Source organism: Thunnus thynnus, chromosome 10 (genome assembly GCF_963924715.1).
Source record: "Thunnus thynnus chromosome 10, fThuThy2.1, whole genome shotgun sequence".
NCBI classification, from domain to species: domain Eukaryota; kingdom Metazoa; phylum Chordata; class Actinopteri; order Scombriformes; family Scombridae; genus Thunnus; species Thunnus thynnus.
Window position 1 is genome coordinate 30,399,637 of NC_089526.1, and position 24,932 is coordinate 30,424,568.

Here is a 24,932-nt window from a genome sequence, read left to right on the forward strand (position 1 = left end):
TCACAGGTGTTTACGTTTTTGACTGATCAGAACACTTAGACCAAGCTGGAAGCTTGAAAAGTCACCCAACATGTACTCATATGAGTCCATGAATGAGTCCATTGCCCCACCCTGACAGGTTAAACAAAGCAAAACTAACAGGACAGTCAAGGAAATGTCAGTCTGCACTGTTTGTACAGGCTTTCATAGTCCTGAGAAAAAGTTTACTGAGCCAAATAAACTCCTAGATGGGATCAATCTCTAAAGGCCTTAAATCTCACTTAAATGTAGCTGTAAGTAGATGTCTTCAAAACAAGGTAGCCTGCATACTTCAGAGATTATTACTTTGATCTAAGGCTGCAACTAAACATGACTTTCATGATCCATTAATCTGTCAATTGTGCTTTCAAATAACTGGTTAATTATTTAGTCCATTAAATGCAGAAAACTGTGAAAAATTACAAGTTCCCAGAGTCCATATAGTTTGTTTTGTCCAACCAGCAGTCAAAAACCCAACAATAATGACTTTTCTATGATAATAGAAGCAGTTAATTCTGACTGATAGAGAGATTCTTTAAACAATTCACTTATTATCAAAACTGTCTGTCAATCAAGTAATTGATTTATGGATTATTAGTTTTAGCACTACTTGATTTTCCTAAAACAAAGAATAGATTTGGTGCATTCACAGAGAGATTTAAAAAAATGACCACCAACTCACCCCACTCAGTGAGGAACTCAGCAGCATATCTGTAGATGAGGTTCATGATCTCAATGACCACAGCATAGATAATACTGGGGATGAACAACAGTATTCCTGTCCAGAAGGTAGGGTCCTCATCGTGGACCGACAGCGCCCATCCTTCCATCTTAAAGTAGATCATCATGACGTAGAGGGACAGGTAGAGGCAGAGCAGGACGAAGGGCAGGGACACGAGGTATATACGGAGCTGCCTCTTGGCGTTGGGGTAGAGAGGCTCCTGACGACCCGTCACAGGGTTGAACCCGAGGACGCCGTGGAAACCAGGCCGAGGTTCTTCAAACGCCTTTTTCCTGCTCAGTGTGCCCCACTGGTAGGCAAGTGAGGCGCTGAAACGCTTCCATAACTGGTGAAGGAAAGGTTCAACTAATCAGCTACTCAACATTCAACCATTTCATTTTATTTTTTAGAAACTGTTTTGTATTTGTAGTCATGTTTCTTCTTCTTAAACCCTTTAGGTTGTAATTCTACTTCAGGTGACCGAGTGACTCTGGTTAAGTGAGTAAAAATCAGTCTCCGTACCTCCAGGATAACAGTGCACCAGATCACGTTGAACATAGCAAAGACGACGTATTTATCGTAATCCTCCCAGTCAAACACATAATAAAGCAACCCAATGAGAGCCATAGGCACCAGGGCGAAGGTGAAGTACTCCAGGAAGCCAAAGTAGAGCGCTTGACCCTCTCCATAGTAGTGTCTGATGTCATCTGGAGATAGAGAACAGATAATAAAGTAGTAGGTGGGACTACTGAGAGGAACACTGAGAGCATTTCAGTCAAAAAACAGGGGGAAGATTATTATTACCTGGAGATAAATAAATAAAAAGAAGAATAAAACATCCACCAAAGTTAAGAGTAGCTGAGCTGGAGGGCAAATGGCAAAGCATCAAGTATTTAAAGATGTATGTACATCAAAACGATTGTTCGTCCTGGACTATGTGAATTGTGAGTGCAATCTCTCAAGGTTTTCACAAAAAGTGAGATAGTTGGTACATCTTCCACTTACCAAGAGGCTGAAGAGACAGCTTCACCTTCTTGTACCAGGAAAAACAAAGTTTCTTAAGTTCCTCCTTTTCATGCAGAGGAAACACTTGGATCAGGATGCCTTTGGACAGCAGTCTGCGAACTCAAATACCAACAAGAAATCATCACCTTATTTCCAGTATTACCAGTTTACATTAGTTCCATCATCACACCATACATATTTATCTTCTTTATCAATGAAAATCATAATAAACTCAAATGTTTTGTTTAGGTAGTTGCATTAAGTTTTGTTTGCTAAAAGTTGTGAATTATTTAGAGGATATTTCAAGACATGTCTGACTTTTAAGCAGCATGAGAACAGCATTGCTGCATTTGTATTCCTTTTGTTTGTCTGAACTCACTTTCCCAACTAAATAAACATGCAGCTTAATTTCTGAAACAAGGGCACAGAAACAATAGCTGGGAGCCAGCCCATTGTACACACTGCACTGTCTACAGCAATAATTCCTACAGTCTAATACAGAGTGACTAAATACAAGTACATGAAAGCTCTATCATTTCATCTGCCATTTCTTGAGTGCATCATTTGTCCAGAATGATTACATTCTGTTTTAATGCGATTTGTCAAACACAGGCGCTGAATAGAGGCACCGTGTCTCCGCAGCAAGTTCATTGCTTCCTTATCTCGCTTTGGGAATATTTCACGACATTTGCATATTTATTGTTTCCATACTGCAACCACGGAGAAAGCAAGAAAGACAAAGAGTGAGGTAGGCACAGAGGGGATGTAGGGGGGGGGGGGCAGCCTGCTCCTAAGGTGGAGGCAAAGTCTTGCTGCCTTCTTTTCTTGCAACTTAAAAGCTTCACTACTAATACTAAGAAAACTATACAATAAACTGGAGGAAAAATGTAAATGTGCCACAATAGATGGTGAAATAGTAAAATCTTGTCACATGCTGAAACTGAAGTTAAAAATGATCTGTTACAGAAAGACGGAGAAAAGCATTGATTATGTTGATTCTGTATTAACTAAGTAAGATTCAGCATTCAGTAGCTATTGTTTATTGATTATTTGACATTTGCATAATGTATACTATAATAATCACTGCTTTTATTAACAATGACAAACCTAATCATTCAGCAACATTTGCTTTGGTCTCAGATACTTCAGTGACAATAATTTTCATTCTCAATTAATCTGTGAATTATTTTTCCCATTAACAAATGAATTGTTCAGTCTATAGAATGTCAGGATAATAGTGTCCAGAGTGACGTCTTTAAATTGTTTGTCTTGTCTGGCTAACAGTCCTAAACCTAAAAATATTCAATGTTCAAAAACATAAAACAGAGAAAAGCTAATTCCTACATTTAGGAAGCTGTAACCAGCAAACTGATAAATGACTTAAATGACTAATCAATTTGCAAAATTGTTGACAATTAACTTTCTGTCAGTCAACTAACTGATTAACTAACTAATTAGAGGTGGGCGGTATGGACAAAATACTATCATGGTATACATAATTTTATATCATAGATATCATTTATATCTATTTATATTGTGATGTTTTAAATGTTCGGGAAAATTAATTGAGAATCAGTTATGGAAAATAACCAGATGGGAATGTTCATTTCTGTCTAATCCAATGAATTAAACTGATGCAAAAATGATACTAAAATCCAATATTCCCCCAATGACTAAATAAATTTTTAAAAAAAAGTACAAACTCTATGGCGATATCTCTGCTGGTTGACAAATTTACAGTATATAGTCTCACGGTATATATATTGTCATATCGTCCACGTCTCCAACTAATCATTACCACTAAATTCACTGCAAATAAGTTGATGTGAATGTGACAGTGACAGAGCGGGAGGTGAATAAACACTCACTGATAGATTTCCCAGGGTACAGCTTGGCCTGAGTGTATCCCGGTACGTGAGTCTCGTCTTTGGCTCGTAATGTCTCCAGCTCATGTTTAATGATGTATTGACACTCCGCCATACTGAGGAAGTTGTCCCCATCCCCTGGAGAGACAGAACAGATCAGAGACAGACAGCTACTGTGACATTTACAACAAAGGCATGTTAAACAGCTGATAGGCTGTGATAGTGAGGCCAGTCATTTCAGACTGTGACCAATACTGCGGTCAGAGTGTGTCAGGTACAATGACATCAGTTTGTTCCGGTACATCACATCAATTTTCCTCCAGCTCTTTTGATTGTGGAGCACAGACATGCTGTTAGAGCTGTAATGTTGTGGCAATGATTCGGTCAGCTGAGATCAAACAGCAGTGACTCACTCGCATTTACAATCATGAACTGAGCTTTTGGGCTGCGACTAATCATTATTTCTCTTCTTGTTTTATGTATAAATCCTACAAATTAAATTAAACTTGTGAAATGTGTCTCTTATAATTTTCCAGAGCACAAGATGAAGTCTTTAAATGTACTGTTTCATCTGATCAACAGATAAAACCCAGAGATGTTCTGCTTACAGAGATGGGAAACAGAGAAAAGCAGTTAATTCTCACATTGGAGATTCAGAGTGGGGAATAACTCAGTAATACTGCTTGAAAAATGACTGAAATTATTAATCAGTTATCAAAATAGCTGCTGATTAATTTTCTGTCTCAACTAATCAATTGATTAACTATAGTTTCAGCTCGACTGGACATATCTCTACATTTCACTGTTGCTTTTTTTGTTGTGTCTTGTTATGATGCAATAAAGGATGATCATGATTAAGCTTCTTGTGTTTTAATACATGTGTCAATAAGCTACCAAGAGCCTTTAACATGCCTTTACTATATAACACATAGTATACACAGTGGTAACTCTGACATGGACATGCATATTCCAAGTCATTCATCAAATGAATGTCTATTAGGGTAGGGCTTTGATTACATTTGATCAAATCTAAACTAGTATTGAACCCAATTATTGAATCTGAGTCATTTCTAAATCTCTTAAGTGTTAGATTTCAACGATTTTTAGTTAAAAAAAAAAAAAAGTATAAATAAATCAATATTTAAGAAACAAACTCAATGATTTACATTCAAAACCTCAAGTTTTGCCTAATTGATTTAATATTTGATACAGTATCAGCTAAATGAGTGGCCAACTGCTGTTTGCAAACTTCACTGTTTGCTAAGTAAAAAGAGAAAGAAGATTTAAAGATTCAATAGGTAATTTGTTATATTCGAGTCTTTTTACCATCATAAAACCAGATCCAAAAATGGAAATGGCTATCATAACCTAACTCTAATGCCTATCAGAGAAATTTATGCCTGATGCTTTATATTCTCACAGCAGAAATTTTGACTTGTAATAGCAGGGAAAAAGGGTGGAACTGATGACAATTACTGATGGGTCAGTGGCAAGCGTCCAAAGCAGCCACACTGGTGAATCATTATGCACTATACCAGGGTCATGAATCAAGAACAACTAAATGGGATTCAGCCATAGATGTACAAGAAGACTTTATAAGATATATCTATATACAGTAAGATTTCTTCACATACATTCTATGCATTCAGCCATCATCAATATTATTAATTGCACTTGTGCTTTTCCTGCAAATGTCTGCTATACACATATATGCAGCTGTATCCTGCAAGTCACTATCACCTCCCTCAATAGATGCTATAAAAATGATTATCTGTTCTTCTGGTTGCATATGGGCTAGTACCGCATCATGGTGCAACCTCGGTCACAGTTAGTTCACACTTCATTTCTTCAGCAGAAATACTCACAAGCCACACACCAGCCTTCATGCAGGCCTCCTCCTGGACTTTACCTTGAAAGTCTTTGAAGTTATGTTTGTTGGAGCAGGTGAAGCCCCTCATGGATCCATCATTGAACTCCTTGAAGAGACCAGCATCCTCGGCACCGGAGAGCAGCCTCTGTCTGGAGGCCCCCACCAGGAACATGTTGGGGTTTTCCTTCTCCTGAGCCCCGACTCCAGGGCCCAACTGCTCCACCAGCAGCTCAGCACCTGGTAGAGCACATATGATATGATAATAACGCAGACATGTAATGGAAAATAGTTGGAACAGATATGAGCAGGGAGCAGATGACTTCCATACCTCCATTCTGTTGTGGGTCTCTTATCCTGCTCAGCAGCCATGCGACAGCTTCCTCTTTGATGTCCGAGACCAGCTCCAGCACCACCAGAGGAGTGAACCTGGGGCCGCCGCCGTCTCCCGACTGCTCCTGCAGCATCATCACCTCTCCCAGGACACCTGCACCACAGGTGAGGTGAGTACCAGAGAAAATTTAAGGAAAAAAAAGGTAAAGACTGATATAATAAAAATATCTACATCAGAATTATAAAAGATATACTGATTTAATAATATAAAATTATTATAAAAGTTACTTAAGATTATACACAAAACTGAAATAAACAAAATCCTCAGATTTCCTCCCAGATTTCCCAACTTTGTTTGCACACTTTGTTTCTTGGGGGCGCTATTGTGCATTATAACAAAACCACATAATGAGAATCATAAGAGATAAACAGGATAAGATTACATATATTGGTTTAAATTAAATATTCTGAAAGATTTACTGTCAAGCTCACTACAAAGCGTGTCGAGATCTGATGTGTGTAATGAACTCATGAACACACACGTGCGCACACAGTCCTGAAGTGATCTTTAATCACAAGAGGAGTCATTACTATGATTCATTGTAACGGGACTTGATTTATTTCACATTCATAAATTGTGAGGGCAGTGGCTAGTACAGATGACAGATACAGCCTACTGACAGAGACAGCTGACCATCTCTCTCTCTCTCTCTCTCACTCACTCACTCACTCACACACACACACACACACACACGGGAGGGGTGGAGTTTATCTGGGAGCGACGCGTGTAAGATTTAGTCACACACACATTCATGTAAAAGCAGCAAGAAGTCGCACTAAAGCGCAGTTGCACATAGTTTTGACTGCACAGTGCTCACTCCAGAGTCACACTAGTCTAAATCTCTGGTTCACTGAGGTTTGTGCTCGGTACTCACCCAGGTCTGCGTCTCTCTGTCTGTCTGTGCAGGAAAGCTGTGATCCAGCCTCGGGGCGGGAGCTGGCCTTACTGCTCTGTAACAGTCAGATTAGATTATAAACGACATGACTGTAGTTTAAAGTCTGAAGCTTGCTGCACCCGGTGGACTTCAGTTATGTTCCACGTCACGACGCTGCGCAGCAAACTTCAGCTGTCACACCCACCGACGTTACTAACAGCGCCGCCGCTGTGGACGTGAAACTACAAACCAACCGAACGTGTCGGGCTCGCTCGCGGTCATTTTAAACAAACCGACTTTACCACCAATGTCTGTTTTTCAAGTAAACTATCAGGTTGTTATTTTCATTTGCAGGATGTAACTGGCTTGAAATTCTGCTGCAACAATCAATATGCTATCAATCATATTTATATCACGCAATTCTTTATGTATCTAATTAATTGAATGTTTCTGTAATCTATTTTTTATACATGGTCAACTATTCTAGGTATTTTTCAAAACATTATTTTTTAAATTGTATTTATTTTTATATTTATTGGACATAAGGCTATAGTTTCATGCCTCTTCTCTGGAATTTAAATTTTTTTCCAGGTTGGCCCAAACTACTGATTACATTTTGATATTTACTGTGTACAAGAGGAGACTTTGATCTGATGGTGGACCTAGAACTTAAAGGAGTCCTCTTCATCCTCTGTTTTATGAGCCCCTATCAGGCTTTGGGTCCCCAGACAAATGGACAGACTAACATTACCACCCTCAGATTATTATTTTTGAATTTTGTGCCCTATAAGTAGAAAAAAACAAGAAAAAGGCTGTAGATTCCCCATTCCACTCTTAAGGGGGAATCCTACAACAACCAGAATGCACTGCGCTCGATGCCATCCGTGTGAGAAACTGCACTGTGAAGCTGCGGCTGTAATATCACTGCAGTGGCCGCTTCCACCTCCACACTCTGTTATGTCCGATTGAACAGCAATATATTCAGCCTCATATTATGAAACTAGTTTTCTTCCAAATATACTGATATTTTAAAGTATTTAGCAGTATGATATTTTAGCATCTGCTTTTCCCTATTGCTAGCATAACATAGTAGGCAGAGTGTTTTGGGAGACCCACAGTTGATGGTCCTTGAAGGCAACACAACAGATATGCCTGCAGTTCTTCCCAACTACATCAAAGTACACATCAAATGATGGCGCTGGTGCCAGAAGAACAACAGATTGTGCTGCTGCTCCCCAGAGACATAGAAAATTAAAAATGTTGTTGTTTTTCACACTTTATTCCCAATTCAGATAGGTAGAGATAAGGCTGAAAATCAGCAAAGTGGTCCTTTAAGAACAGCTGCATTTGCCTTTGCAGCTGCCTTTAAGAACCATCACATCCTGCCTCACTGACATGTCTCACTGACACACCTGACAGGAAAAGCAATATATTATAATTAACACATGTGGTTTTCCTGCTCTGACAAGCAGGAAGGTAAAGCACAGGTGCAAATAATACAATTTATAAAAACGAATGATGGCTTTCATTTAGGTGCTTCACTTCCAAACTCCTGACATTGTGCATGTTAACCTACTGTCATAACTTACTGGAACACTTATAATAAATGTCTAAAATGTCTACTGTGGCCTATTCTTAGTTTGGTGATAATCAACCAGAGCAAAATGTCTAATCAGCCAGATTAATAGAAAACACCTGCGTGCAAGGCTGTTAAAATCAGTGTTTATTTCTCTTACAATATCTGTTCCTCTTTCAAGAACTTCCTTCCATATCACAAACACTTTTAGTTTCACCAATATGCAACATGTGACTGAATAAGAGGAAGTATTTCTGTTTTTCTTCCAACATTGTGAAAGGTGTTCAAGAGAAGTAGAGATTTTTTATGTTTGGCTTAAAATGTTAGAATAAGAGATTGGGGTGTGAATGTGTAAACATGCTTTATTTTTTTAGGATGGCATACAACAGGTAAAACAAGTTAGTAATTTACACATTTCATATTGACAGGTAAGTCAAATAGCATTTCACTTTTACATGTTATTGTGACACCAGTGCAGTGGTGCAGACTAGTCTTTTGTTTCTGGGAAAGCACATGAGGAGAGTGATTTATTCAGGCCATTTTGACCTGTAATATCAGGAAAAACTCAGGTCTTGTTAATAACCTTAATGATAATGATTCCTGAGTGTAGCCATTGTTAATGTTATGAATTACATTTGTGCTTTTTCCTGCTGTGACGATTAAAATTTCAACTGTGAAAAAGATCTTTTATATGTTAAATATGAATTACATCATAACCTGCTTGGCTCGTATGGCTCATATGTACAATCATAATCTATATATTTTTATCTTTAGTCATTAAAATACATTGTTTAATAAATGTACTTTATATATGAGTACTTACAAGTTAAATAAACGTGAAAGTCGTTTATCAAAGAAGACAGTTAAAAGTTTAAATCGGTACTTTCAACAGTTTTGCTAACATTTTAATGACTCATACTGCGGTTTTATACAGTGTTACATTTTATGCTGCACAAAAAGCTATCTGCACAAACATTATGATCTAGAGTTATGTTTAATATGCCCAAATTACTTTTTGATTCAGACACAAATGTATTTTCCTTACCAAAGTTGTCTCCTCTGCTGAGCAGTGTTTAGATTTTGACAGGAAAGCTACTTCCGCAGCGTCTCACGCTCTGTAGCAAGGTGCGCTTGTTTTGTGTTACAGAGAGGAAAATGAAACGCTGCGATGAGCGGCGACAGACGCGTCGTGTGTGCGCCTTCGAGGTAAAGAAGTCACCGCTCGGTGGAGTTATCTTAAACAACAAATCTAATGTCCTCAACCGGCCCTACGTCAGAGTCTCTCAGACCACGTGACTGCGTGAAGCATCAGAGAGTGTTTGTTACAGTATGGCCGAGCAGGCGGTGACAGCGAACGCAGGGTGAGTATTTCCTTTAACTCACCTCAGCCTCTGTTTGTGACAGTATGCGCTGTAATACAAGCGATACTCAACAACTCATATCTGTTGGCTTTCTTCTGATATTGTTATTTGGTGTAACTCCCTGCATGTTGATGTCATCTATTATTGTCAAAAGTCAGACTTATTCATGTAGACACTCTCATAAACATGGACGGTCAGTTGCAGGGTTATTGCGAAAACATTCTACTGTTACTACATACAGTCAATACTGTCAATAACACTTCATACAAAGAAAATCTAGCCATGCAGTTACCATAAAGAGACAAAAAACAGTTGACTGTTGCAATGTTTTATATCACTCGAGCAACAACAACAACAACAAAAAAAACTCCACACAGTGAACCGGCCAATGGTTTGCGCTACGCTTTTAAACAGACCAGACCTACAGGCAGGTTACATCACATGATCGGAAAATGTCCACAGCTTCAGCTGTCGGTCTTACACAAAACATAGAGTACATCTCGAGTCCCTTAAATTCCATCAAAGTTTCCCTCACGTGCGTCCTTACTTTGCGTCTTAAGCTTCATTTATACTCCCGAGCGGACGCGCACACGGACAGCTGCGGACAACACGGACGGATAGTTGAGGATGCATGGAGAGACGCAAGGAAAAGATGCGAGGAGAGAGGAAATATACGTTTTTAGAGAAATTAGATGTCTTTTCCTCTGAAGTGTCACTTGAAGCGGCGTCCGTTTCTGGTGATGGCGGGAGCTGATCACAGCTGGATCAGCTGTCAGTTGGATTTAACAGCTGTAGACTCTTGATGGAGTTTGTCTGCACACATGTGCACTGTGCTAATACTAATAAAGTGCAGAGTTATCACTGCCAAAGCAGCTGTGCAACTCATATCAAACCCGACGCTCAGGAATTTTCAGCCTCACATTAGACTGACTGGAAATGAAGATAACTGATGTGAAATATAAATGTATTTTAATGTGTTTCTTGCTGACAGACAGACTCTCCCTACTTGAACTTTATCCATAATAACAGTTAATGGGGGAAATAACAGATCATGAAAAGAAAAATCTTTCTAATAAATGAAGAAAGTTGTTTATGGTTCTTTTGTTGATCAGACCGACAATTAACAGATTTATAATTATAGTGAATCAGAAAACAAATAGAATATAATACACAATAAAATAAAAATACACTTCAGTTTACTCTGTTAATTGTCTTCACTGTTGTATGAAACTGCAGTGATGTTGTAATGTATCAGATCAGTCTGATCAGCAGCAGCATCCAATCAATAACTGATAATCAATAAGGCGGCGTGTCAAAGATTTCCGTGAAGGCTGCTCTCGTGTATCCTCGCTCGTGGCTCCTCAGAGATCCTTCCTCCTCCTCCTCCTCCTCGGAGCAGATATAAAAGCTACGGTCGAATAGTCTTTTTTTTTGTTTAAGAAGGTTCCTAACTGAGTGAAATAACGGAAGTATCTTAGTGGCAGCCATGATAAGAGCTGGTCGAGTTTCCTTTTTTTCATTTTTAAATCTAATGATGCATTATTGTTGTGTAAGACAAAACAACAGCAATGTTCTGTGTAGAAACACATTAGATATGCAGGAACAATTTCAGTTATGCTTTGATAGTATGTTCAGTTGAAGATGTCCTGTGATCTATGTCCAAAACAAATATCAGCATCTCTTTACATTCATGAACACAATTCCATGAGCCTCCGCAGTCATATCCTCCTCCTATGAATGTTTCTTGGGTTTTACTGTCAGGTGAGCCACACAGCAGCAGCCAGCTCCATGTCGCCCATTTTGCTGTATACCTCTGATACTCACCAGCTGCCCTTTATAGGCCACCAGTTGAAGATATATACTACTCAGTTGGGTAGATGGGTTATTGGCCAATTGTTGAGTGCAGTAGTGTTGATTGATTATCTGATAGTAATATCTTTGGAGAATCAACTATTTTATCACATTACACATCTACAGCCTGTATCAACCATAACAACTTCAAAGCAAAATCAAATCAACATTTCAAGGTGTTTACAGAGTTGTGTGATGGTTCTTAAGCATTTATAACAGATCATAATCAGCATATTAACTGTAACACAGAAGTCTGTCTTTCAAGAAAAAGTGACATGAGACATTTTTAGTCAGATGATGTTTTTAATTCAACGTGTTTGAAAGTTAAGAATGATGATACGTACAGAAGTAGATTTGTAGGTCTAACATGTTCTGTCTATCTTGGATACATTTATCATTTATTTTCATACAATATTTGGGATTCTGGAGGGTGAGTGTGAGCAAGCATTCTCAGTGTGACCATTTTGTTTCAGTTTTGTGACTGGTAGTCTATATTCCATTTTTTAATGCAGTTCCAACCTTGGTAATGAAGTAATATTTTTCACCATGTTGTCCAGGTTTATATAGCCTGCATGAAACAGCATGTTAAGAACGACCGGGGCAAAGTATCTAAGATGCACTTTTTCTAGTCCATCTTCAGAACATTGTAGTTTCACCACAGCAGACCCACATCAATAACATCCACTGTCGCATAATTACGTAGCCCAGTGTAAGTGCAGTCAGATTCTCTCATCACCGCAGTTGTTTTTTCCTAAGTCCTTATGAATTCTCCTTCACATCTTTCCTTGATCTCGTGACATCTTCCATCAAGGTCAAGGAAAAGTGGTTAGGAAAAGACGATACAACATAGCCTACTTTTCGACCACAGCTAAGAGTTTTGAGATGGCTGGATGTATAAAGAGAACTGGATACAACGTCGGAGGCAAGGCCTGTTCATTCCTATGAAAGTTGCTCAGTGGCGCATGAAGCCAAAAAAGTTCGACTTCTGTGTATTAAGTTACCCGGATCATTGGGCCCACAGAGCAAGCACACTAGTGACCTTCGCTGGCCGAGCCGGCTACTTCTGGTTTAGTCCTCCAGCTAACTTGAATGTGGATAAAACAATAAAATCGTGCAGCTCTTTTAGATTTTCGAAATGTGATCAGACTTAACGGATCAAATTCTGATTGTGAGACGAGTCATTTCGTGGGGGTTGTGATGCTCAAAAAAATGTATCTGCTGATTTACAGACATCTCTTTCACAATGTAAGTCTATGGCAAAAAGTCTTTGTGGGCCCAATAGCATCACGTGATGTTGTAATTACACAGTTTGGCCACTATGTCAAATTGGCTTCACAGCCCGGTGATGGTCCTGGGGTTTGGTGGTGACGGACTCAAATCCTGTAATGAAAAGATGTACCCATAGGCTACCATGACAACATACAACCACCTACTGCATAGTAAAATATCCTGGAGGCAACATCACTGTTCACTACTTGAACATGGCAACATAAACTTAGTGGTGAATGCACACTGTTTTATTTTGAAGAAATATTTTCTGTAGCCCCTGATTAAGGTATATTGACTTTTATTGATGTTACTGTTTATTATGTTTAGTTACTTTATTTTTTATATTATGTATGTTCATAACATTCAATAAAGAAAATAAAAAGACATGAACATAGTGATTTGAGTGTGCCGCCATGCATGGATGACCATAGCAGGAATAGACACAGCATTGTGTTTATTATAGTGGAGACAAATGTTCAGAAATTGGAATGTAATGAGTGAATAAACACAACATTGACATATTTTTACTATTATTATTTATTTCAGGAACCTTAATGTACAGAAAATCAAAATCTTAAAGCTGTGACACAAAACTGGATGATGTTGTAGAGCTCCCCCTAAATTTCCTCAAAGTAGGCTCTCTGGGGAACTCATGTCCTTTTAAGCTCCCCCATATTTCGAACACTGTTAAACACACACAGGTGAACATGCAGCCCAGAGTTATTTACCTGTGTTGTCAGGCTAAACAGGTTTATTGCCCCTCCTGTGTAAGAGAGCTCAAAGATAGTGTTCTGACACTTTGACCTGTGTTCATTTGTAGATTATTTTTTTATGTGCCATAAATGTTGGTTGAGAGAAGATAACACAGTCTGAACATGACGCACATTGCTGTTTAGTCAGAGCATTGATATAGTAGGGTTTTTTCTCCTGTTAAATACATTTGTCTTAGACTGACAATTATAATTTACCATCGCAGAAAACTATGTCTTTTCTCCCAGAGCAGACAGTCAGTGATCTTTGCTCTTATCCACTTTTTGTTTCATTCTGTTTTGGCTCCAGGGCTGTTGAGAAAATGCTGTCTGTTGTTGGTGCTCACAGTGTGTTCAGCAGTGTGCGGGGCTACGTGGACACCACAATGAGGTAAGTCTCATCTCTGACCATCCACAAACTGTACTCTTTAAAGTCCTGGGCAGTCACAAACACTTTTTAACTTGTACCCTCTCTCCATGTATATTTTTTCCGTTTCTGTCGAAATGCATTCTTTACGTATAATCCCACATTGCATTAACTCCATGTCCCTTCTGAAGTTTGTGAGGATGAAGCTCATATACCTGATGATTGAAGTGGAGTTTTTCCTCTCTGTGTAGGTGGTGCTGGATCCCCAACTGGCTGCCGTCATGGTGTCCCACCTCTCAGAGCCAGCTGAAGACCGCAGAGGACAGGATGCTACAATGTAAGGATCAAGCTACTCTGTCTTCTTCTCAAACATTTAGTCCTTTACCTCGTATGAGTGTTGGAGTGTGAGAGTGTTATTAAGGAGAGAAGTAATAATAATAAGAACTTATTTTCTACGTATAAAACTATATATAAAAGTTCAAATATAGCCTAACATGTTTACTAAGTGGAGATTAATGCATCACTATACAACCTCATAAAAAAGTTCTTAAAGATAAGTTGTCTCTAAATATTTACATTTCCTTATTGCGAGGTGTTTAGATTGAGTAAAAGAATAAGGAATATAGTCAACATATCTGACCTGACACATTACTGTACATTACACCTCACAGAAGAAACACAATATACCTTTAAATTACAGTTATGCAATAACGTCATGCCTGTAGTACTGGACTAAATTACCAAATGATGTCAGTTTGATTACCATCATCAGATGTTTCCCTCTCACTGTAAACTGCATGAATACTGCTAATTCTGAGACACACACATTTCTCCAGGTATGCAGTTCTAAGTAAAACAAAGACAAACCTACCTTCACAAAGGACTGGCAGTTAAATTTATTTTATCTTTTGGCCCCTAAAACTGTTATTTCTTATTGCTTTTTCCACAAAAAAAGTATAATTACCACATTAAAATCCTTAAAATAGCATACTCATTTAAAATTCCAGAATTTATGAATATGCAAATTTTATTAATTTTAAAAGTTTAACTGCTGGACACAAGAGGTCTCTTATCTCACTGTGTAGTCCATTCTCAGTGTATGTACACTGGAGGCTTCAGGTTTCCACATTACACTTCCGTATGTTGAATATTGGACCAGGATTGGCTTCCAAACTAGTTGTGATGTCTTAAAATCTGGTTTTTAATGAGCTCAGAGAAACTTTCCACTTTGAGCAGATGAATGTGAAAACAGCCTCCTTTTGTTAAACTCTACACATACATCATTCTGCACAGTGAGGCCTAATCATCCAACTGTAGGAACAAGATGAAAAACATGTTTTTGAGTGGTAATGGTGCAGCCTGTTTTAGTAAATCACTAGTTTGAAGCTAGTTAGTAGTCACTAAGAACAAAGGAGAGACTTTACACACAAACAGTCCTGTTTATTTCTCTCATTCACTTAAAAGAAATAATCACAAAATTGCTGTTACATTTCTTTTTCAAGCCTACACTCTAATTTCTCTGTTCTCTGTCTTTACAGGTGTAAACAGCACTTTTACCAAACAGTACGTCCCCATCTCCAATGGCAACCTGCTGTGGACTTTAACCTTTAGCTCTGACAGTGTGAAAAACAAAACCCCCATGGTTCTGCTCCATGGTTTCGGAGGTGGTGTGGGCCTCTGGGCTCAGAACCTCGATGCTCTGTCCCAGCGTCGGCCCATCTTCGCTCTTGACCTGCTGGGCTTCGGCCAGAGCAGCCGGCCTGTGTTCTCCTCAGACGCCCAGGAGGCGGAGGACCAGTTTGTGGAGTCCATAGAGCAGTGGAGGGCCAAAATGGGTCTGGAGACCATGGTACTGCTGGGACACAACCTGGGAGGATACCTGGCTGTGTCATACGCCATTAAATATCCAAGCAGGTGAATGCAGATTATGGGATTTATCTTATCTTACTGTAGGGCTGTGTTGTTTTTAATTTAAAAGGGATCTTTATTCCTTTGGTGCTGATCTTGTTGATATGAGCTGCATTGAGTGTGATGAATATTTAACCAGGGGCAAAGCATCAGTCAGGGAATGCGGATGTATCTGAAACATCCAGCAGTTAAACTTTTTGTGATATTTTAAGAAGCTCAACTTGAGTCTTTACCAACTTACTTCATTAGAATCATCTTATAGGTAAGTGAAGGTAAATTGATTATCTTTGGGTTTTGGACTGCTAGCCGGATAAAGAAAGTGGTTTAGTATTATTAAGATGTATTACAAATGTAATGTTTTCATAGTTTTGGCCATCATTCCTATTAATAGTAATGTGAACATTGTCTAATCTGCTGATCAAGACCATGTGATACTGTCAGTGAGTAAGTCAACCCTGAGTGGATATTGTTTTGTCATTGTTTCCAAGGTCAAGAATGAATTGTCAAGCTCAACTTTTAGGCAAACATGGACGAGAAGTCCTAAAAGAAGTCCTCAAAATAACAAAAAGTTTGAACATATACAGCAATTTTAATCTGCTGATGAAGCCAGTGTGATGGAGTCAAAAGCTCTAGAATAAGAGAATACACGGACCTTAAGTGGAGGTTGTCTTGTCAAGTTGTAAAAAAAAAAAAAAAAAAAAAAAAAAGAATTAATTTTAACCACTGCTGTTGATAGAGGAAAGAACTAAGGAAGCTGCACAGAAGGAGAAAAATGTTACTTTACACTAAAGAGTGTTTAAATAATGATTCTGCCCTTTTAGTGTTAACACGACTGTAGCAAAACATGCCAGCATCTTTACAGGATTGAGTTGTAGCGGTGTGCCTGTAGGTGCTGGCAGCTGGAGATAACAGCAGTGTCCTCCAAGCCTCTCTCCTCCCACTAGCCTGTATCTTTCCTGAATCTCCAACTCCCAGCTTCCAGCAGGCACCCTGCTCACCCCGAGGGACGTCTGATAAAACGTCCTCAATCCTTTATCACCCTCCTTCATCAGTAACGCTAAAAAAATCCTTCTTCCTGTCCTCTTATTTTTATCTCATTGTTCCAAATGGCCTTTAAGTTATAACAGGATCAGGATCACTTTTGGTCAGGAGCATACAATGTTTCCTTATTTAAGCTGAACTGTGCTCATTGTTCATGTTATTGCCTAAAGAGAAAGCCTGCTGTTTACTTGCAGAACAACATCATAGATTACAAGTTGAGATCCGAAAAGCAATTTGTACTGTGTGTAATGTTGGACAGTGTGGTGCAGTTGGCTCAGATTTTTGATGGTTTCTGGTGCACTGGCAGTGTGTCCATGATGCTTGCTTGTATGCAGGCAAAGTTTCCATTCTGCTACAACCAGGACTGTGTGGATAGATATGGAGGTACTTTTGTGTCTTTGTTATGCAATCAAACAGAATAGGTTTGAGAGCAAGACTGTCAACTCTGCAATCAAAAAATTACAAGTAAAATAAATTTGTGATTTAAAATGCAAATCCAAAAATTTTGTTTGCAAATCCAAAAATGCTCATTTACTAACTGTGGATGTTGCCAAGCTGTCACTCCGATCGAGACTGGCCAATAGAGACATCTCTTACATCTTTCAGCATAGGTCCCGCCCACAAGATATGGCACAACAGCAAGCAAAACTTTTGATTCGCATTTTAATCAGAAATATATTTTACTTGCAATAAAACATTTTTTGATTGCAGTGTGGATAGTCTTGCTCTCAAATCTGTTTTTTGATTACAAACCTATTCTGTTTGATTGCAAAATAGAAACACAGAAGTGCCTCCATAGATCGAGAAGATGAATGTAGTTTTTCAATTTTTCTGAAAGGACAAATTTTAGTTTCACAACTTTGATCTTATCTTTGTAATTATTTTCAGTGTTTATAACTTTGTACTCTCATCATCAGCTGCTGAGGTGACATCACTACGACAACATCCAACGTGGAAACACGAGTCAGACAATCAGACAGGTCATAAACAAGATTATCTAAACCACTTTATCTGGAGGTGAAACTGAGAGAGATTGTGTAGGATAACTGTGTGTAATATGTTAAAACCAAAGCTGAACCAGTAAGCCAGTCTATAAACTGTAATCATTTTACAGTCTGTTTCTTCTTCCTAATAAGTTTGACTAACTTAGGGGTTTGTTTCTATTCTGTCTGATCATCTGACTGCTCGTGTTTCTTGCTTCGTCTAACTTCTATGAAAGATGTAGCCGTGTTCCCAAAAAAATTAATGATGTATTACATAAACACAGGAAAACATTCAAAGAACAACAAACAAGGAGATAAAGGAACAACAGCATAAATGGTACAGCACAGTAAAGAATATTATATATTTAAAAACAAAAGAGAGAAGATAGGGAAAATAAATAAATACATCCATGTAAAAAATTAAATGAAGATGAAAGGTTGACATGTTTTAACTCTTAGTACAACGGCAGTAATCAGACTTTTGTGGCTCTTCATATAGCTTAGAGTACACTTGGCTTTGGATCTCTGAAAAGAACATCAGCCAACTAGTTTTGGATTTAGATCATTTGCATTTGTGGATATAAAATTTAGCTATCAAATTATGAAAATTGACAATGTACTGAAAAGCACCAAACTGTGTTGTCACTATTTACTGCCATTTACTTCCATCACTGCAGTAAAGTGAGAGGTTAAACCAGGTCAACAAAAACAAGATTTTCAGCTGTTGTTAATATATTACTACATCCTATACTTCTTTGTTTGGGCAATCATTTCCTGTCGGTTATGATAGCATTTAACTTATCAGATGGACTGTAGAGATGCAGACTATGTGGCACTCCCTCTGATACAGAGTCTATCAGGGCAGCAACGTAAGAGATCAGTCAGGTTATAAACAACTCCCCAGTTTAATTATATCACCTAAACCATTTACTTGGGAATGAAAGCGACATTAAACTTTAAAGTTAAAAAACATTGTCTATTGTCAGTATTCATTAGATCTTGCAGCGCAGCGGTCTGGTTCCAATTTAAACTATAGTACTTAGCGTAGCTGTGGGAACACATAGTTTTACAATGAAAAAGACAATCGTTACACATTTATTTTCACTTCTCGCCTAATTGGATTAATCCTGAGTGTTTTTACAACATGTCTGATCATCTGAATGCTTGTATTACTTGGTCTAATGGACAGTATTATGATGAAGTTCTTACACAGTGTAAAATGTTATCATAACCAAAATAGGTGATGGCCAAAGACCCAGGTTTTAAGTTACGGTGAAACACATAACAAAACATTATATAACCCGAATGTCTGTGTATGTTATTTCTTCATCTCTGGCCTACAGAGTAAAGCACATAGTCCTGGTGGAGCCCTGGGGTTTCCCCGATCGTCCAGACACAGCAGAGGCGGACCGTCCCATCCCGGTATGGATCAAAGCTCTCGGAGCCATGTTCAGTCCTTTCAACCCCCTGGCTGGCCTGAGACTTGTTGGACCACTGGGTAAGACTGAAGCAATAAGGTGGTGAAAGATAGCACAGTAGCTCAGTGCTGGCAGCAAAGACACACTACTTGTTTTGAGTAATTAGATTGAATGAGATTTTAATGATCCCTGACAGAAAACTGGGTGACGGCCACAGCACAACGGGATAAACAGAAGAAAAACAGAGCTACAATTGAAAGCAGAGGGAATAGAGAAGTGTTAAGCATAACAGAACTGACTGTTACTCTAGTTAACTTGTGGAGAACTACTACATATGTGAAAAAAGTATTTGTAAATGTAATAAAGAAACATAATTTTACAAGTAAGCATGTACACAATGTGTACACAGTGAAGCTGAAAATGTTTTCTAACTATACTCAAGGTTTCCTTCTTATAGAAAGTAGTTTATATGATGAGCACATGATTTAATTGCACCAAAGATGATTTTAAATATATTGTTCTGGACTTTGAACAGATTAAATCGAACCATAGTTCCTGTGTGCTCTCCAACCTTCCACATTGTTCATAATCATGTAAAATATAATGAAGCCGCCTCATCTCTTAATGGCTACACGGCTGGTTTTGACACTTGAGCGTCTCCTCTGTGGCCCCTGCAGGTCCCACTCTGGTCCAGACTCTGAGACCCGACTTCAAGAGGAAGTTCTCCTCCATGTTTAGTGACAACACTGTCTCAGAGTACATCTACCACCTGAACGTGCAAACCCCGAGGTCTGTCTGTGTCTGTCTCCCTGTCGAACCTCATTATCGCTGCTCATCTTAATGACTGCGATGACAGCAGTGTGTTCTTCGCTGCTGTTGTAGTGATTTGAGATCTTTAGTGTCTCACATTACTCCTTGTTATTAGCAAGGGCTGGCCTGTGCTGAGTCATGTTCTTCTGTGTCACCACAGTGGGGAAACAGCTTTTAAGAATATGACCATTCCCTACGGCTGGGCTAAGAGACCCATGCTGCAGAGGATGGACCAGCTCCAGCCCGCCATCCCCATCACCATCGTCTACGGCTCCCGCTCCAGCATCGACAGCAACTCAGGCAGCGTCATCAAAGAGACAAGGCCGCGCTCTCGTGTGGAGATCATTGTAAGTTTCTGATGTACTGACTGTTCAAGGTTTTAATTGAATTAATTAACATTATACTTTGTACCCCATTATGAATTTCTCTTGCGTCATGATTCAGAGCTTTCAACCACATCTCACAGTACTGATTCATTTTTTAAAAATGCTTTATTTTATTATCATTCATATATAATAGTATGTTTTAGGGTTTTTTGATGAATTTAGACTTTATTGGCAAGGTTTTGATTATTCTTGGAGAAAAATACTGACAATTACTATGTACTAGTGTACCCACCAGCAGCGTTGGTGCATGTTCTGGTGTATTTGTATTTCTCATATAATGAATTTTAATAATTCCATAAGGGACATACACACAATAAACACATAAGAAAGAACAGTAATAACATAAAGAACTCAGCTCCCCAACTTCACAAACCCAGACAACACACCAACAAAAGGTAATTGCAGACAACTATCCCAATCAATGCCTTTTACCAGGTAATGTTGGTGTACAGTACCAGTCAAAGGTTTGGAGACACCTTCCCATTCACTTGAATGAGAAAGTGTGACCAAACTTTTGACTGGTACTGTATAAGTAATGTTGAAGCCATGCATGATAAGAAAACATTTCAGGGCAAAATAAAATGAAAAGAGGAGGATACGGATAGACTAAATATTCTGCTTCCCCTCAGATAAGCAGATACTCTAACTTGAGACAATGTAAAGGAATCTAAACTGGGCTAGTTATTGTAGCTTTTAGCAGGACTAATTTATGTTTCCTGATGTGTTACTTTTTTATCCATTATGATTTAGTTACTGACTTAGTAACTGAGTTTGTCATATCACATCAATAAGAAGTTGGAGCGTTTGTTTCTGAAAATCTCAATGTTGTGTCCTCTGTTCTAATTGACTGAGACATGTTTAAAGCTATTTAAAGGTGTCCAATCAACAAACGTGAACACATAACAGGTAAATATAATTTTGCCAGCCAAAAGATCAACATGCTAGCACTCAGTTGCTTAGTGACTGCATCATTAGCTGTTGTTGAAGATGTCCTATACTGATTGGTAATAAGACAATTGTTTTTATTGGGGTTTGTGGAAAATAATTGTTTCTTTCCACTGTTTTATGAAAGCAATATTTCATAATATTTTTTATTAATTCCAGTAAAAACTATACTCACTTCACTGCCTCTTTTGGCATATTGCCTCCTGTTCTTAATCGCCCTCTTCTCTTCCTGTGCTTCATCCTCCCTGCAGTCAATCCGTGGGGCTGGACATTACGTATACGCTGACCAGCCAGAGGACTTCAACCGCAGAGTTTTGCAAGTATTTGATAAAGTGGACTGAAGCAGGGATGAGCTAGCTTTCTGGACTCTGGAGAAAAAGGGGAGCGCCAATAACAGGCAAAACTTCAGCAGGCGGTGCCACAAGATCCCAGTCTCTCAAAGCAGGAATAAGGACTGTTTATTCATAAAAGTATCTAAAAGGAGCAGTGATCTGAGTTCGACTCAAATGTCATGACACGCTGAAGTTCATATGTTATGTGATATTCAGTGATATTCTTAGAAACCTGGGGCCATATTCACAAACATTCTGAGAATCCTCTGAGAGCTCCTCAGTTAACCTAAACATTTCTAGCAAGGAATCTTCAAGTCCTCAATTTTCCTAAATCAAGGAGTGATTTAGGAAAATTCTCAGAGCAACTCTGAGCAAGGAAGGGATAGAAACCCTTACCTTAGTTAGGAGGTGTGGTTGACCTTGTTGCTAGGTATGACTCATTTTTTAAAATGTGATTGGTTCAAAAAAAATAAAAAATAAAAATCACTCTAATGACAATGACAGAATGGCCAGTGAAATCAATAGGCCTAATCATAGAATTTATTCTCTATTAAGACATGGTGTAATTATAAATACTATTTTATGTAATGAACATCTCTGTTGAATAAATTGTGAGCCATTCTTTAAAAGTAGCCTGTGAAAGATTTGAAACCACAGGCCTACTTGTGCAGTAGCCTGTTCATATGCTGATAGTTGTTACACTTATTTGCTTATATTTATTAACCATGCTGGTCATTTTAGTAGTTAATCCATTTGATATTAATGAGGGAAAATGGCTCAGCTTTAATCTATTTCTGTAATTGTTGGCCAGTCTATAGAAGTAGCAGTGTTGGTTGGCATGTAGATTTTTTTTTTTCCAGCTGCCAAATATCTTAGTGTTGTGATCACTTTCTGGCATTATAGCATTATCGCGTTGGGTGGGAGGTGTGAGCGCATCTTTAACGAGATCGACCACAAACATCCCTGCACCATCTTATCTGTAGTGTTTCATTAACTCACTGTCAATCAGTGTTTGGAGAATATTTCTCCTACCTCTTTGTCTTTCTATTTCTATTTTTCTCCTCTACTTTAGAAACTCTTAAGCCTCTTAAAAGTCCTCCTCCCTACTCCTAACAGTTTTTCACTTTAGGAGCTCTCTTGAGGGTGAAGATGCTTCGTGAATAACTTTTATCTTTACCAATTCTTAGAAAATGTCACAATTCTAATTTTCCTAGAATTTCGTCACTAGGAGTAACTCTTTGTACTAGAAAGCTTTATGAATACGGCCCCAGATGAATACAGGCCCTGAGATGACATCACAGTTCAAGTCCCCATTAAAATGCTTTTTAGCAGCATTCCCACACTGATGAATTGATGCCCATGGGATTCTATCACATGATTCCCTCACATTACATGTTTCAGCGCATAAACTCACATAAATTAACACACACACACACACAGGTGGTGTTGCAGCTTCTTGGTTAATTAATCTAAACAACAGTTATACTGTATTTTCTCAGAATTACCTCTCTCAAATGAAATGAAGAAAAGGAACATGGACAACCACAAAGCCTCAGCATTTAGTGAATGTACATTATTGTCTATATGTGGCCTTTAATCACTCCTGTAGTAGGGTATCAAATTAGGAAAGTGAACACAAACTGACCCAAACATGCAACAATAACTTTTTTAAAAATATATTTTTTTATAATATGGAAATCCTTAAAAGGTAAATTGATATTATACACATATATTTTTGATAAAAAACACACTCACACTGAACATTTTAGAAGACTTATTTATAAGATATAAACATATGATACTTAGTCATGCTTTAAACGATATCAAACTGAAACAGAATCCGTGTTAGTGCATGATATCACTGCATTCAAAGGCTCACTTGCAGTGTCATGTATTTCCTGTACACAGTGCTCAACCTGTGGTTTGTGGTTTTTCCACATGATTCTGATACAGACAGGAAGCACTCTCTTCAGTACGTCACTGCATCAGCACCAGGAAGCAGCTATAGATTCATCCGCTACCAATAATCTATTCAAAGTCTGTCCCCTGGGGTAGAGCTGCTTGTTTTGTTTGTTTGTGTGTTTGTTTCTTGCCTTTTCTGTCTAACTCAAATGTTCATTTCAGTTGCATTTTGGTTGTTGAAGAGCACAGGACCATATTTAGACTTAAACGCAGGTGCACAACTCCTGCACCTTTTTGATAAAGATACAAAAGTCATCATTACATCTTAAACCGGTGGAACATATCGTTTCATTCATCAGAGAAACCTGTCATGTACAAACTGCTGCTATTTTAATGTGCCTTTGTTTTCTTGTGACTCAAATATACAGTTTGCTCATCTGATAATGTGTGAACATTCAGAAGTACCATAGATCCTCTGCCGGGCAGTGATGACGCATGCAGTATTATTGTAACAATGGCCAAATGTGTGTTCTCTGCCTTTGTTTTTGTAATGTAACTCTCTTTAGTTTTTCTTGTCTTTTTTTGCCTTCTTTGAACTCTCTCAGTTCATTTTCTCTAAAATTAGCAATGTATATATGATATAGTTGGTTTTATTCTTTGTCACTTACTCATCGACTTTGAGCCAGCTGCTGTTCTACTATTGTCTTTCTAAAGAAGTGAAATGTGTTGCTGGTGATTATATGATGATCATATTCTAAGATAAATGAGTGTCTACTACAGTCTGGCTTGCAAGTAGAATTAAAACCTTTGTGCCTTAAGTAATGATACATTTGTTAACATACAACAAAACTACAGCTCCATTGGAAGTTTAATATCGATGTATTGATAACCACCAATGAGCTGACGAGCTGATGACCGTCAAAGGTATTGTCTGTATGTAAAACGGTGTTCATTAAAGGCCTCTAAAAACAAATATTTAATGAATGTTTTTGTTTTTTCATTTATCATCCACATTTAGACAAATAACGTGAACTGCACAACACACTGTCAAGCAAGGTTATGATCCTGGGTTGGATTTTTGTTCATTTGCATCATTGCAGATTTCAATATGGTTAAAAACATTTTTTAATCAAGACCTGGGAGTTGTATTATAATGTCTTCTGGGGCTCAGGAGGAACTTACTAAAGTCTAAATTAAACAACACCTGGATCATGTCATCAGGGTCATCTCAGCGAGGCCATGGACACCACAGATCTACAACAGAAAGCCTGTGTTACAAACGGGCAGATG

The 24,932-nt window shown here is 38.3% G+C and overlaps 2 protein-coding genes across 4 annotated transcripts in view; one reads left to right on the forward strand and one right to left on the reverse strand.

The window, feature by feature from the left end:
• The window catches only part of ano10a (anoctamin 10a), a 39,707-nt gene extending 30,247 nt beyond the window's left edge, over positions 1-9,460 (reverse strand). Inside the window, exons 1-8 of one of the 3 annotated variants that reach the window (XM_067602469.1) lie at positions 9,366-9,460; positions 6,745-6,820; positions 5,808-5,963; positions 5,519-5,716; positions 3,613-3,747; positions 1,745-1,864; positions 1,262-1,446; positions 701-1,085 (exon numbers count right to left, since the gene is read on the reverse strand). In XM_067602469.1, coding sequence (XP_067458570.1) covers positions 701-1,085; positions 1,262-1,446; positions 1,745-1,864; positions 3,613-3,747; positions 5,519-5,716; positions 5,808-5,946 — 1,162 coding nt within the window. In that variant the 5' untranslated portion in view covers positions 5,947-5,963; positions 6,745-6,820; positions 9,366-9,460. Of the gene's footprint in view, positions 1-700; positions 1,086-1,261; positions 1,447-1,744; positions 1,865-3,612; positions 3,748-5,518; positions 5,717-5,807; positions 5,964-6,744; positions 6,933-9,365 lie in introns of those variants that run through there. The other 2 variants (XM_067602468.1, XM_067602470.1) reach the window with 2 other exon arrangements.
• Positions 9,393-24,615, forward strand: abhd5a (abhydrolase domain containing 5a). Its single transcript, XM_067602471.1, has 8 exons — positions 9,393-9,681; positions 13,861-13,941; positions 14,169-14,254; positions 15,456-15,831; positions 19,193-19,347; positions 19,945-20,056; positions 20,238-20,424; positions 21,660-24,615. Exons 1-8 carry the CDS (start codon positions 9,650-9,652, stop codon positions 21,747-21,749), a joined length of 1,119 nt encoding a protein of 372 aa, XP_067458572.1. The 5' UTR covers positions 9,393-9,649; the 3' UTR covers positions 21,750-24,615.
• The last annotated feature ends 317 nt before the right edge of the window (positions 24,616-24,932 follow it).

Coding starts and splice junctions, on each gene's coding strand:
- abhd5a (XM_067602471.1), top strand. CDS start 9,650: ATGGCCGAGCAGGCGGTGACAGCGAACGCAGG. Junction 15,832..19,192: donor GCCATTAAATATCCAAGCAG/GTGAATGCAGAT, acceptor TCTGGCCTACAG/AGTAAAGCACATAGTCCTGG. Junction 20,425..21,659: donor GCTCTCGTGTGGAGATCATT/GTAAGTTTCTGA, acceptor TCCTCCCTGCAG/TCAATCCGTGGGGCTGGACA.